This window comes from Vigna umbellata, chromosome 4, assembly GCF_029865625.1.
Source record: "Vigna umbellata cultivar VRB3 chromosome 4, Vumbellata_1.0, whole genome shotgun sequence".
NCBI lineage: Eukaryota > Viridiplantae > Streptophyta > Magnoliopsida > Fabales > Fabaceae > Vigna > Vigna umbellata.
In genome coordinates this window covers 19151779-19166339 of record NC_142168.1, presented here as the reverse complement: position 1 = coordinate 19166339, position 14561 = coordinate 19151779, and the positions used below count along the sequence as shown (strand labels likewise).

The 14561-nt window shown below is 34.8% G+C and overlaps 2 protein-coding genes across 2 annotated transcripts; one reads left to right on the top strand and one right to left on the bottom strand.

The window, feature by feature from the left end:
* Positions 1–1649: 1649 nt before the first annotated feature.
* On the top strand, positions 1650–8361 carry LOC124844983 (uncharacterized). Its single transcript, XM_088112680.1, has 5 exons — positions 1650–1865; positions 5140–6990; positions 7075–7298; positions 7382–7639; positions 7722–8361. Exons 1-5 carry the CDS (start codon positions 1650–1652, stop codon positions 8308–8310), a joined length of 3138 nt encoding a protein of 1045 aa, XP_087968806.1. The 3' UTR covers positions 8311–8361.
* A 3249-nt stretch (positions 8362–11610) lies between these two features.
* On the bottom strand, positions 11611–13358 carry LOC124848202 (stemmadenine O-acetyltransferase-like). The gene is made up of 3 exons (XM_088114114.1): positions 12817–13358; positions 11922–12700; positions 11611–11812 (listed from the first exon to the last, which is right to left on the bottom strand). The coding sequence occupies exons 1-2, from the start codon at positions 13332–13334 to the stop codon at positions 11932–11934; spliced, it is 1287 nt and encodes a 428-aa protein (XP_087970240.1). The 5' UTR covers positions 13335–13358; the 3' UTR covers positions 11611–11812; positions 11922–11931.
* Between the last annotated feature and the right edge of the window lie 1203 nt (positions 13359–14561).

Sequence of the window (14561 nt, the reverse complement as noted above, 5' to 3'; positions counted from 1 at the left end):
CTGTGATGCAATTTTCTTACCAAATCGACTCTCTTGAAGCTTGAAACATGTTTAATCTTCTCTTTTATCTAACTTTGTGAATAAGTTTAGCTTAGGCTATACATAGGAGTTTTCATCACTAATTCCTCAAGTTGTAGGCAATTTGCGTGCTTTGGAGAAGTATCTTAACTACCAAGAGTGGGAGCCGAGGAAAAGCTACAAAAAGCAAGTGTTTTAAAGGAGCATGGAAGATTTCTCACGTCTGGGCGCCCCAGAAGGGGGGCTGAGCCCCATTTTCTGCGCATACCTCGCGCCTAGGCGCCCCACAAGGGGGGCTGAGCCCCTTTTTTTGCGCATACCTCGCGCCCGGGCTCCCTAGGTAGGGGGCCGGGCGCCAGTCTTCATGTAACTCCACGCAGACCTCGCGCTTGAGCACCCCAGAAGAAGGGGGCTGGGCGCGACTTTTGCTGACATGGAACCCTAGACCTATTTAAGACTTCCGTGCTGTGAGGGTGGTATCTTCTTGGCGGCTAAAGCTCGAAACACCACTTTTGGACCTTTGGGAGCTGGTTTTGAGCAGTGGGAACTCTCCATTCTTCCTCCTTAGGTCTCCATCTCTTCCATTTTCTTCCATTGTAAGCTCAAGCTCTCCATGATTATGGAGAGCTAAGTTCATTTTGTTGGGGAATGATGTAACTACGAAACTTTCTTGTAAATGCACTTGTGTTTAATGAATTTAAGCTTCTTTTATTTATTGTGAATGCTTATTTCCTTCTCTTAAAGCTTGTTGTGACTTGATCAACCATAGCATGATTCTTAGGTTTGCTTGATATTGGGAAGTATTGTGTGAATCTTGAACTGGAATAAACATCTAAAGGAAATTGTGTCTAGGGATAGAGCTTGGCCCTTTAGTTGTCTTAAACCACTATTCTTAATGTAGATGAACTTTTTAGGTTACCAAGGGATTGGAATTTAATGACTGAGTGTAGACTCTCTCTACCAAGGGGTTTGGTTTGAGTAGTATATTAGGTTGACATGAGCAATTAAATGAAATAATAGTAATGTGCATTTGTATGAGAGTATAGTAGGTACAATCATTCTCCAACATCTTCATTCCATATTGTATCATCTTTAATCAATAAATTTTCAAGTGTTTTAACTCCAAGAAGTTCAATCTATCACTTATATATGATGTTTATTTTCATTGCACTAAACTCATATTAAGAGGGAATATTCTTTAGTCTAAATTAGTTAGATAATTATACGGTTGTAAAGTGTCATACGAGTTTCTTGGGATACGATATCCAGTCTTACCAGTTTATTACTTAAAACGATTTGGTACACTTGCCAAAGAGTTAACAATCACGTTTCGTAGACCTAGATGCATGACTTTGTTGGTCCACGCCTTAACGAAGTATGCTTTGCATGGAATGATCCAAGTATGGTTTACATATTCAAAAAATAGAGGCCATGCAGTAGAGGCATACTGAAGACGATCAACATAAGCACCAAACATGGATTGATCGTCACAATCCATCACATTTTGCCACACTTCCATCAAGACATCCCATGTCTCAACATCATCCACTAACATCTTGCATTTCGCTTTAACATTTTTCATAATGTGGAAGGTACAAAGCATCTGATATGTCTCAGGAAATACATTGCCAATGGTGTTCATCAAAGCAAGGTCTCTATTAGTGACAACAACACGTGGATCGCCCTCTGATGTTATAAATAATGTTTTGAACATTTCCTATGCCCAAGTGAAATTATTTTGGCGTTCACTTGAAAGCAATGCAAAGGCGGCTGTGAATGTCAAACCAGTTGATGTGACCCCAACTATTTCAAGCAATCGAAGACGATATTTGTTCGTCTTGTACGTGGTATCCATCAAAAAAATTATGTTAAACGAATTCAATAAGTGCACTGAATCGAGATGTGTCCAAAACAGGTCACTAATCACGTCGGAATCTTCCAAACATCTATTCCACTAGATATATTTATCTCTATCTAACATCATCATCAACTGTTGCATTTCAGTTCCCGACCCTCTCAAAGATCGTTTGTATGTGTATCTTGCGGTATATATTTGCTTTATAGTTGTGACATTATCATCATTATGTTCTTTGAGAGTCAAAAGAATATTTGAGGGTTTGACTTGAATTTTAGTCATGTAAACAAGAACTGAGTGTTCATCAGCATTTAACCTCCCAGAGAAAGGATGACCAACCAAACTCTGTGCTAATCCATGGTTGTGATAGCCGCACATAACAATTAAGACCCAACCCTCTCCTTTAGGTTTATCCCTCAACCTAAACGGGCAGTCACATTTTATTGTACCGGACACACTGGGCTGAACATTTGGTTTATACTTCCTATATTTTCCACTCCTTTCACAACCTAACAAAACAAATGTTTTTCTTCCAACTTCACCCGTTGCTGTGTCAGATCTTATAATAACGATTACAAATCCAAGGTCAAATGCAATCTTTCGAACCCAATCAAATAAACCATCACGTGAGGGAAATATTTGATTAGTGGAAAACTTATTTGTGTAATCACCCTAAGCCACTTCATTTACAAAAGAACTAATATCGGACATAAAACTCAAATTTTTTCGAGAATCAACTAATTCAAATGGATAGTTATCCATCTTATAATATTAAATAAAACCTACAATAAACATTAACTTATTACAATTTAACTACTGAAAAACAACTTAACATATTAAACTTTATATAATAAATAACAAAAACATATATTATAAACAATACGACATAAATTAAAAATTAAATAAACAACAAAAATTAATATCAAGTGATATTAAAATTACAAAAATTTAACATATTATCAATTAAATTAAATTGTAAAAAAATTATTACATATCACAAAGTAATATAAATAACAAATAACAATTAATTAATATTTTAAAATTTAATAAAAAATTACCAAATTACAAACATATTATAAATTAAATCGAAAGTTAACAAAATTAACACATACAAAAATAAAAATTTATGTAACAAAACAAAATAATTTTTTTTATTATAAATTAAATACTAAATAAAAAACAATAAACTTTTTCAAAATTAAATAAAACTTAAAAACTTAACACATATAAAAAATGAAAAACATAATAACAAATAAAATAATTTAAAAACAAAACATTAAATACAACATAAAAATAACACCTACAAATTTAACTAGTACAATAAATAACAAAAAATATTGAAAAGGAAATAATAGAATAAAAGACATATTCAAAAATTAATAACATATAAATATTACAATTTAAGTATATATAAAAAATTAATATATTTATTGTAATATATATATATATATATATATATATATATATATATATATATATATATATAAAAGTTAAAAAGTAAACAGCAAATATTAAATATATAAAACATACATTAAAATAAAGGTTTAATAGCCAATTTAGTCCCCATTTTGGTTGAAAAATCTCAATTTAGTCTCTCGTTATAAAAGTGTTTTACATTAGTCCTAACTTTTAAAATAGTGGGTCAGATTGGTCCCTTTCGTTAAATATAAGTTAACGAAATTAATGGATGATGATGTGACACAGCTTAAAGCTGATGTGTTAGATTGGTCCCTCGTTAGCTTTAAGTTGTGTCACATCATCATCCATTAATTTTGTTAACTTATATTTAACAGAAAGGACCAATCTGACCCACTATTTTAAAAGTTAGGACTAATTCAAAACACTTTTATAACGAGGGACTAAATTGAGATTTTTCAACCAAAGTGAGGACTAAATTGGCTATTAAACCTAAAATAAAATACGTATGTCGAAGTGCGCCAAATTTTAAGACTTCAGTGCCGCATTTCAAACTACGATCTCCCTCAATCGGCCTTCCAACACCGCCAAGCCTTATCGAAATTCAAATTTCGGTCCCGGTTTCTAACATTATAATTTACATTTAAATATTTTAAACATACTTAACTATTATAAAAAGAAATCTAAATTTAAAATTAATAAAACATTATATATATATATATATATATATATATATATATATATATAACATAGCAAATATAATGAAAAAATGAAATAGAAAAACATATAAAAATAAATGAAAACACACAATATACATATACATGAAAGGAACCGAAACTTGAACTGCGCCAAACTCTTAACCGAAGGTCGAACTTCGGTTATAATCTCGCTGGTTCGAGTAGTTAACATTTGTAAGTTAACTTATCTCTTTCAGCGTTCACGCCACTCGAAAAACACCACCACCGGACACCGGGATCACCCCTAATGGTAAAAAAAAGGTTTAATTGCATCCTTTGTCCCCAGTTTGGTTGAATTGTGTCAAATTCATCCTCATTTTTAAAAAAGTTTCATTGTCGTCCTCACGTGGTGTAAAAGTGTCAATTGAATTCAAACATAGAAAAAATTTGTGTCAATGTAGTCATCTCCGTTAAATACACACTAACTGCGTTAAGTGGTTGATTATTTGGCACTAGAGAATTAAAACGTGGCAAATGAGTCACAGTAGTGGTAATGACGTGTCAATGAGATATTTGAGAACATGGAAATAGGTTATTGAATTGGGGAAATTAAAATCAGAATTCATTTAGGGTATTTGTATTTGTGAACGAAAACTAATTAGGGCATTTGAGATATTTGAGATAGAGTGTTTCTTAGTTGAGGAAGGGTGAAAAATCGCAATTGGGGCTTTTGAAAGCAGAACACGTTTGGTGATTTGGAAGCGTTTGGTGATTTGGAAGTGCGAAGTAGGCTCCATTCGAAGGTCCATTCGAAGGTACGTGTACATTGCTTTCGTTGGGTTTATGGTTGCTTTGGTGTGTGTGTTTGCTTCGTGTGTGTGTTTGCTTTTGTTGTGGTCCCCCATAAACTATTATCTCTGTTTTTTGTTGTCCCCCATTATGGGTGTTGTGTGTGGTCCCCCATTGTGCAGGTTAAAGTCAATCTTTATGCTGTGTTTAGGGTTCAGTACAAATTTGTTTTAATTATTTATGGTCTGTTTAAAGTGCTTTGTGGAAGTGTTGTACCCTGATGGGTTGACAGTCGTATCCTGATATGTAAATGTAGTGTTATTTTGGTCAATTAAATGTAGTGTTATTTGGGTAAAGTTAGACTGACATGATTTTTTATATTAGTTTAGGATGCCTAACTGTGATGTCGAAGTGGTCTTTCACCATGGGGGCAAATTTGTGAATGATGGGTCATTTAAATATGAGTTTGGTCAAACATCTACTTTAAAAATTGACCCAGATAGATGGAGCTACTTTGAAATTATGTCCATTTTGAAGGAGATGGGCTATATTAATGTTAAAGAGTTGTGGTATTCAGTGGGTGGTGGTACTGTGTTAGAAGGAAGGTTAGAACTATTATCTGATGACAAGGGTGCATGTCATCTGGTCAACCTTGCCATTTTGAATGGTCAATCTCACCTGTATGTTGTACACATGGTGTCAGATCCTGAGTACGTTCATATGTTGGGGGAGGGTGACGGTGATAATCGTGTAGAGGTAGAGTGTGAGGAAGAGTGTGAGAAGGCTGTTTTGGGGGAGGGTGTACAGGCTGACAATGATAATTGTGTGGAGGCAGAGGCTGAGGGAGACACTGATGGGGCTGTTTTGGGGGAGGGTGTAGAGGCTGACAATGATAACATTGTGGAGGCAGAGGTTGTGGGAGAGGATGTTGGGGCTGGTTTGGGGGAGGGTGTAGAGGCTGACAGTGATAACTTTGTGGATGCAGAGGCTGAGGGAGAGGATGTTGGGGTTGTTTTGGGGGAGGGTGTAGAGGCTGACAGTGATAACTTTGTGGATGCAGAGGCTGAGGGAGAGGATGTTGGGGCTGTTTTAGGAGAGGGTGTAGAGGCTGACAGTGATAATTTTGTGGAGGCAGAGGCTGAGAGAGAGGATGGGGGACATGATGACTACGATGTTAGAAGTTGGAATGGAGATGAAGAGGATGTGTTGAGTGAAGATGATTTCTGTAACCGTAGTGAGGAAGTTGAAGTGGGTGGACCAAGTGGGAAGTGTCCTCCATTACAGCATGTACATGACAGAGGTTTATCTGACAATTCTTGGGAATCTGAAAGTTTAGACAACCTTGTATTAAGTGATTCATCAAATGATGATAGAGACCGTTATGGAAATTTTGGCATTTTTTCATTGCCCAAAAGTATGGAACACTATAACTGGGAAGTGGGGACATTCTTCAGTGAAAAAAAAGATTTCACAGAAGCAATAAGAAGCTACGGTGTAGAGAATGGTAGGAAATTGAAGGTTTTTAAAAATGATAAAAGAAGAGTTTCTGTTAAATGTTGTGGGGCAAAAGGGAAGTGCCCATGGTACGCATATTGTGCATATAAGGCTGCCCAAAATACATGGCAGTTAAGGAAGATTATAAACAAGCATACCTGCAGTAGAGAATTTAATGTGCGTTTAGTGACATCAAAATGGTTAAGTGGGAGGTTAGAGAAGACCATAAAAGAAAATCCCAATATTAATTTGACTAACCTCCAAAACAAAGTTTCTAAGAAATGGAATATTAATGTGTCTCGGTCAACAACCTTTAGAGCAAAGAAAATGGCACACAAGAAAATTGAAGGTGATTTTGAAGAACAATATAAAAGGGTATATGACTATGCCAATGAGCTGCTTAGGTCAAATCCTGGATCAACTGTCAAAGTTAGTGTAGAACCTAATGAGGGGAACCAAGTATTCAAGAGACTTTATGTTTGTTTGAAGGCATGTAAGGTGAGTTTCATATCATGTAGGCCCATTGTAGGTTTGGATGGGTGTTTCTTGAAAGGGAAATATGGCGGTGAATTGTTAACAGCAGTTGGAAGAGATGGTAATGACCAAATGTTACCTTTGGCATATGCTGTTGTGGAGGTGGAGAATAAGGAAACCTGGACTTGGTTTTTGGAATTCTTGATTGATGATCTTGGTGGTGTTGAAAATTGTTCAACGTATACATTTATCTCAGATCAACAAAAAGTAAGTTATATTTCATTGTTTTTTATTATGAGACCTTAGTCTTCCATGTTCATGTTCAGTAAATTTACTTTTATCATTTGATAGGGACTTCTGCCAGCAATACAAGAACTTCTACCTCGTGTTGATCAAAGGTTTTGTGTCCGCCACATTTATGCAAATTTTAGGAAAAAATATCCTGGAAAAAATCTGAAACGTCTATTATGGAAGGCAGCATCATCAACCCATCCTCAAGCATGGGAGGCAGTCATGAGAGAAATAAAAGATGTCAATGTAGAGGCCTTTAAGCACTTGATAGCTATTCCACCAAGGTATGTTTTCAAGAGTGTTAGCCATGTCAATTATTTAGAACTGTTTGGTTGTGTTATAAATGTGTGTGTTTTTCTTTATATAGATTTTGGTCAAGGTCAAGGTTTACACCTACAGCTGCTTGTGACACCCTAGTAAACAATATCTCTGAAGCTTTTAATAGTGTGATCTTGGATGCAAGGGCTAAGCCCATCATAACAATGATGGAAGACATTCGTATGTATCTAATGAAGAGATGGGCAAGAAATAGAGAGAAGATAAGGTCATATGAAGGTTCCTTTTGCCCCAAAATTTATAAAAGATTTCAAAAGGAATTAAACAACACAAAATATTGGATACCTAGGTATGATTTCATAATATGAAGTTTTATTTGTTTTAATTTCTTTACTTTACTGACTCACTTGAATCCAAATTTCATTTTCCAGCTGGTCAGGATTGAAATTATTTGAAGTGAGACACACTTCCAACATTGGTGACAAGTTTGTTGTTGACATAGATAAAGTGGACTGTAGTTGCAGGAAATGGAGTATAACAGGAATCCCATGCTGTCATGCCCTCACTGCCATGACATTTTTAAACATCAATGGAGAAGACTACATCTCACATTGGTTTACAAAGTCAACCTATGAACAAACATACTTTCCAATGATATATCCAGTCCACGGTGCTCATATGTGGGAAATGACTTCAATGCCTGATGTGTTGCCTCCACCTAAGAGAATTTTGCCTGGTAGACCGAAAAAGAAAAGAAGATTAGAGCCTTGGGAGCTTAAGAAAGATGACACTCAACTAAGACAAGGTGGAACACGTAAGAGATGTGGCATATGTAGAGAGCTTGGACATAAAAGAAATAATTGTCCACAAGCTGCCCAAGCTGCTCCAACAACTCCAAATGCAACTCAATCCAGTCAAATTACTCAATGCGAGGTTGAACAACCCCAACAAAGTCACCCATCAACAACAGCACCTCAGACAACTTCAACACCAGTTGACCCAACTGCCACAGGACCTTAAAACTGATTTAGAAAGTCATTAGCTATTATTAATATGTATTTTGGTACTTTGTTTCGGCTAGCACCTTTTTTTGGATACAAACTTCAATATGTATTGTGTGCTGATGTATTATTTGATGAAGCAAAGTATTGTCTGTTCAATGAATATGATGTCCAGTTTGAAGCACAGTTTCTGATGTTATATTCAATGTGCCGTTTGAAGCACAATTTCTGATGTTATATTCAATGTGCAGTTTGAAGCACAAATTCTGCTGTTATATTCAATGTGCATTTGAAGCACAAATTCTGTTGTTATATTCAATGTGCAGTTTGAAGCACAAATTCTGCTGTTATATTCAATGTGCATTTGAAGCACAAATTCTGCTGTTATATTCAATGTGCATTCGAAGCTCTGATTTTATACTCAACTTTCATTGAATCTTATATTATTTATTAGTTATTTTCATTTGAAGATAAATGACAAGTGCAATATTGTTTCTACTGCAACTGATAACTGTGTACAGTAGCCATTAAATTGTTGCTGTCATCAAATTTGAATTTAGCTGTTAGGTTGTATTTGGATAAACTTGTTCTAAATTTTCTAAGACGAAAAAAATGAGAGTTAAATAAAATGAATTTATTTTATTGGCTACATGTTATATTTGGAGAGTTTACTTAGCTGTCATCAAATTGTTCCTGTCTCAACCATATCACTACAACTTAACTATTGAAAGAACATCCACCTTCTTCAACAATATCACTGCCAATTAGCTATTGAAAGCAGAAATTGAGATTTTTCATTCATTTTCAACAACTGTCTAATACAACACATTGTCTAATACAAAATAGTCATGGAATTTTAAACAAGATACAAACAAGGATGACATTAATAAACCCCATAAAACATAGCATCCATGTTAATTGCTTCTCCCATTTCTGAGAAACCATAGCAGATTTCTCCAGACTAATAATTTTCCTCCTTTGCCTAGCAATAATAGTATCCCTTTCATCCAAATTAGCTTCATTGCACCATTTAAAATAATTGCATCCTTGAAGTTCTTCGTTTCGAGTCCGCTGTTCAAAACATCCAACCACAAACATTTCATTACTCAAAAAATAAACTAATCACTAAAATGAAACTACAGCCATTGAACAAACCTTGTAATTAGGGCATCCCCATAATTGTTTGCCTTCGTTCTTCACAGTTTTCACCACTCTCAACACAACAACTTCCCCACAATGACATATGTTAGTTTGAACCAATCCTCTGGATGAAACGGCACGACAGCTCCCCCATGAGCAAGACGAACAACACTGATGATTCAATGACATTGCCACTTCCTAAGCCAACGAAAAAACGACACAACCTCACAACCAAGCTTTCTCACCCAACCCCAATCCACACAGTACCAACACTTCTTCAACCAACTCCAAACCGAACAACAACCATTTCTCAACAAACACCCAAAGAGGGAGGAAGAAGTAGAGGGAGGAAGAAAAATAAACTCACCAAGCTACTGCCAACACAAAACAGCAAACCCTAACGAAGAAGAAGACAGCCAACACCATCAACTCCCACCACGCATCTGTCACTTATAACCTCATTGAGGTACTTCCCACTTAGGGCATCCACGTAAACCTCTCTTTTGCCACGTTTTAATTCTCTAGTGCCAAATAATCAGTCACTTAACACCGTTAGTGTGTATTTAACGGAGATGACTACATTGACACAAATTTTTTCAATGTTTGGATTCAATTGACACTTTTACACCACGTGAGGACGACAATGAAACTTTTTTAAAAATGAGGATGAATTTGACACAATTCAACCAAACTGGGGACAAAGGAAGCAATTAAACCTAAAAAAAAAGACGTAATCATTAATATGATCATTAATGTTTCTAAATTGTGTGTAAGTGAATTAATATTAAAATAATTACGGGGTGTAGATGAGAATAAGACATAGCTTTTACAGATTTATATAAGGTTATTAAAGTTTATGGAGGTGCAGGGGAAGAGCTCCTTATTTTGGGACTTTCTGTTTTCTTCTTAACATTTAATAACGGATGAAAACAGTCTTAAGTGACACTTTAATTAACCTAAAATTTAGTTAATTTTACTTATATAAAATGAGAAGAGAGTAATTTTTTTCTTCATAATTGCATGGAATTTGTTAACTAATTTTCTATTTTACGTAAGGTCGAGTAGTTACTCCTGATACGCTAATTATAGTAATCCAATGCCAACACAAACATGTTAGATCTCTAAAATATTTTTTATTTATCTATCTAGACGTGAATACGTGAATATAAGTTTTTGTTTTCAAATAAAAATTAAAAGAAGTTTTATCAGAACCAAATTTCAAATTTTAATATAATAATAAATAATATTTTTGTAAAACAAAAATAAAACTAACTCATAAAAAGTATATGTAGGTGAGTGATGAATTTTTCAAAGTTTTCTGCATTGAAAATTTGAAGAAATGTTCCCTCAACTTCTCGATATTTTCTATTTCACTCAATGTTATGATATTTTATCAATTTTGACACGTAATGATAAATTTGGCTAAAGCGCAAAACAGATTACGTGACATGCATTTTTTTTCATTTATTTTCAAACATGATACCATGAACAATTTTAAAATTGAACAACTCTTTTAAATATGATCTCATTAATTTGTTATTTAAATATTTGATATGGTAAAAAATTAATTTGATAAATATTTCTAATAACACGATTATACACAAAAACTTATTTTAAACTTAAAAAAAAAAAAAAACTGGTAACCACAACTTTATATAACCTTATGTAAATGTAAATAACAAAAAAAATTATGAGACCATATTCCAAATGTAATACTTTCAGCAAGTAGAAACAAAGATAGCCTAAACATGCAGCACCGTAAAGTGAAAAGAAAAAACCTATTTAATTAAAAAAGAGATAAATAAAGTTTTGGTAACTCCAAATTAGCTCTACAAAATTTGGTATTAATATTTAATAAATATTCGAATTTGGTTCTAAAAGCAACTCTGATGCTTTTAGATCAACCATTACTATATGTAATCATTTAATAACATGCTTAAAGAGTTTTATATGTAATTTGATAAAATATCTGCAGATTTATTAATACTACAGCTAATTGTTTAAACATGCAGGCACTAATTTCTGTTAAAAAAAAGTCTACCCATATAGTTTGCATCTTAAATTAATTTTAACTCTAATAAATTGTACTCTTCCTCTAAAACCCACGGATTGTACAAGATTGTCTACACCCATAAAAATATAATTAAAAATAATTTTAATATACTGAATACACTTCAAGTGTTTTTTGTAACTTAAATTAAATTCAAATAAAAATATTGAATTTAAATACAAAGTTCGATCAACATTGAAATTACATAATAAAATTTAAAATATGGTTACAAAACAAAAAATAACAACATTGCATTCATATATTACTTATATTTGATTTCATCATTGACGTGGCAGAATCTTCACTTGCCGAAGCTTTTTCCATTGATCATCTACAAACAAAAAAATAAATAATAAAATTATAATATATTAAAAATTTCATTTCAATTTTAGAGATACCAATTTAGATAAAATGTTAATATTAATGTTTGAAAAAAAAACCTTGTTTATCTCATTGAGAATCAAACGAAAGAAACTCGAGAAGTTCTGGATTTTTCTCAAAATGCAACATGTCACGCGAAGTCAAGGTTATCCATGCCTCCATGGCATCACCAACCTTAGTACCCATCAAAATCACCACGTTTTTTATAGGCACTCCGATAGTGCGCACGTAACTTGGTTTTCCCCATCCGAAATCCGTTTCATAGAACCCAAATCTCATCCAACTGCTAAAGCTGTAACACGGAACACCCTTTTCGGCGGCCATTCTTCTTGCTTCCTTCAAAGACTCCATCACCTTATAAAATTCATCACCCTGAAGCTTACTCACATAATTTCCATCAATTTTTCTTACCGTTTCCCTCACTCTCTCGCACAAATCACGAAGCCCCACTTCTCCTTCCACCTCCACCACCGGAGACACTGCTTGTTGCCACAGATTTCCCATCGAATGCTCCGACAGCGTTTGGGCCATTCTGCTGCGAATGTTCACCGCGTGGGATACCATAGATGCCGGAATTTTTCCTTCCTCTGAACTTGCTTTTGCCGCTTCCAGTGATGATTTCCATATCAGTGCTGTCACGGCTTCAACACTAGTGGGAGTGAAATCGAAGCTCCCCAGCTTCTGCTTCAGTCTAGATATGTTCGTCCTGTTGAACACAAACCTCTTTGTGACAATGCTTTTTTGGCCCATCATGCCACGAATCATGTCCATTTCTATCTTCCTCGGCGGAAAAACCTGTGCGCCTTCTTCCGTTTGTGGTAGTATCGGTTTGTTGCCTCTGCAAAAATTCAAATTAATCACACAATATATTATAAAATAAACATTCAAATCTCAAGAACTGGGTATATAAGTTTATAAAATCGGTAGAACGATTGGAATATGTGACCTTTATACCTTGATGTTGCAGCCCAAGCAGTGAGGAAGGATGCAGCTGTGGAAGCATCAGCGATCTTGTGTGAGAAGCAGACGCCAAGCGCAAAACCTCCACACGTGAAGTGGTTGAACTGAACTGCCATGTTCCCAGTGAGAGTTTCCCTTGCAGGGTTGTAGGGATCGCATGGGAAAAGGTGGTTGATATGGTGAAGGTCAGGGTTTTTCAGAAGGCTTGAGAGTTCCATGTGGACTCTACAGTCGGTGAAAACAACGCCCTCATCGTTGCACTCAACGGTTGAGTTGCCTCTGAAGGTTCCGCAAAAGGGGTAATAGAGAGTGAGGACTTGTGATAAAGAAGCCTTCAGTTTCTGAGATATTGGTTTGTTGTGTGTGGCATCGGAAGCAGAGTAAAAGAGGAGAATAGGAACGTAAAATGGAGGAGCCAATTGATCGAGGAGAGAGAGTTTGAAAAGCTTATTGGATGTTGGAGAAGATGGCTTTATTGTCTCCTTAGATACAATCTCAGCTTTCACTTCCATTTCTCACAACACAAGCAGTTGCTTTGTATAATGACTCTCTCGAACTAATTCTTGCCTTTATATAGCCAAAAATCTTGCCTTAATCGTCTCTGTAGGTAAAATATAAATAATGTATTTTAAGAGCAAGAATGTTCACGAGAGTCTGAATGTAAGATATGAAATCGTGCACGTTAAAATATTGTATTAGGAAATTATGATAAATATCATTATATAATAAAAAAATAATTTAAAAGCCGTGTGCTGGCTGAAAAAAAAAGTATCAATATATATATATATATATATATATATATATATATATATATATATATATATATATATATATATATATATATATATATATATATATAATGACCCTAGAATATAAGAAATGTAATGGAAAAACCACGATTTTGTTACATTTTATTTTGGAAAGCGCTTATTTAAGAACAGATTTTTTACAATTTCACAACAACACGTGTTGCACTGGTTGTTTTTATTAAATTTTGTTTAAAGATTCATTTTGTCTTGGAGGGCGTTTTTGGAATAATCTTCACAAACCTTTTGAAGCTTTTCAATTTCTAAATCTTTAATCCTACGAAACTCTCTCTCCCCCTTTTCGAAAGTCTCTTTTCCCCTTCGCCGAGAGATCCTTCAAAACTCTCTCTCCGTCATTGAAGTTCCTTCCTTCGAAACTCTCTCTTTGCCATTGAAGTGGTTCTCCGTCCACCGTTGTTCGCTCGTCACTTGGGTCCATCGTTGTTTTTGGAGGAAGTCGTCTCTCTCTACGCCATTGAAGTGCTTTATGTGCGCCATTTCTCCAAAGCTTTGTCATGTTTTATCCTTGGAAGAGAGAGTTCCCTCATCATTCAATTGGGTTCTTTATTCCAATTTTTCATATGAATGAGTGAGTTTCATGGTCATGGGCGGTGTTTATTGCACCAATGGACACGTTAGGCCATTGAATTGTTGAAAGAAAAAGGTCGTTTATGTGCTTTCATATAAGCTAGATGAGATCCGACACATTTTTGCCATATATTCAATGGCCTAATGTGTTCAATTGGTGCAGGAAATACATACATTCACATGGAACTCAATCACCCATTCACAAGAAATTCAAAAAGTCACAAATAAGAGCAATAACCACCATGGGGAGTAGTGTTCATCTAGCTGGAGAGTACAGTTGAAGTTTCTATACAAATGACCCTTTTTCCTTTGGTAATCGATTACAAGATCCTTGTAATCTATTAC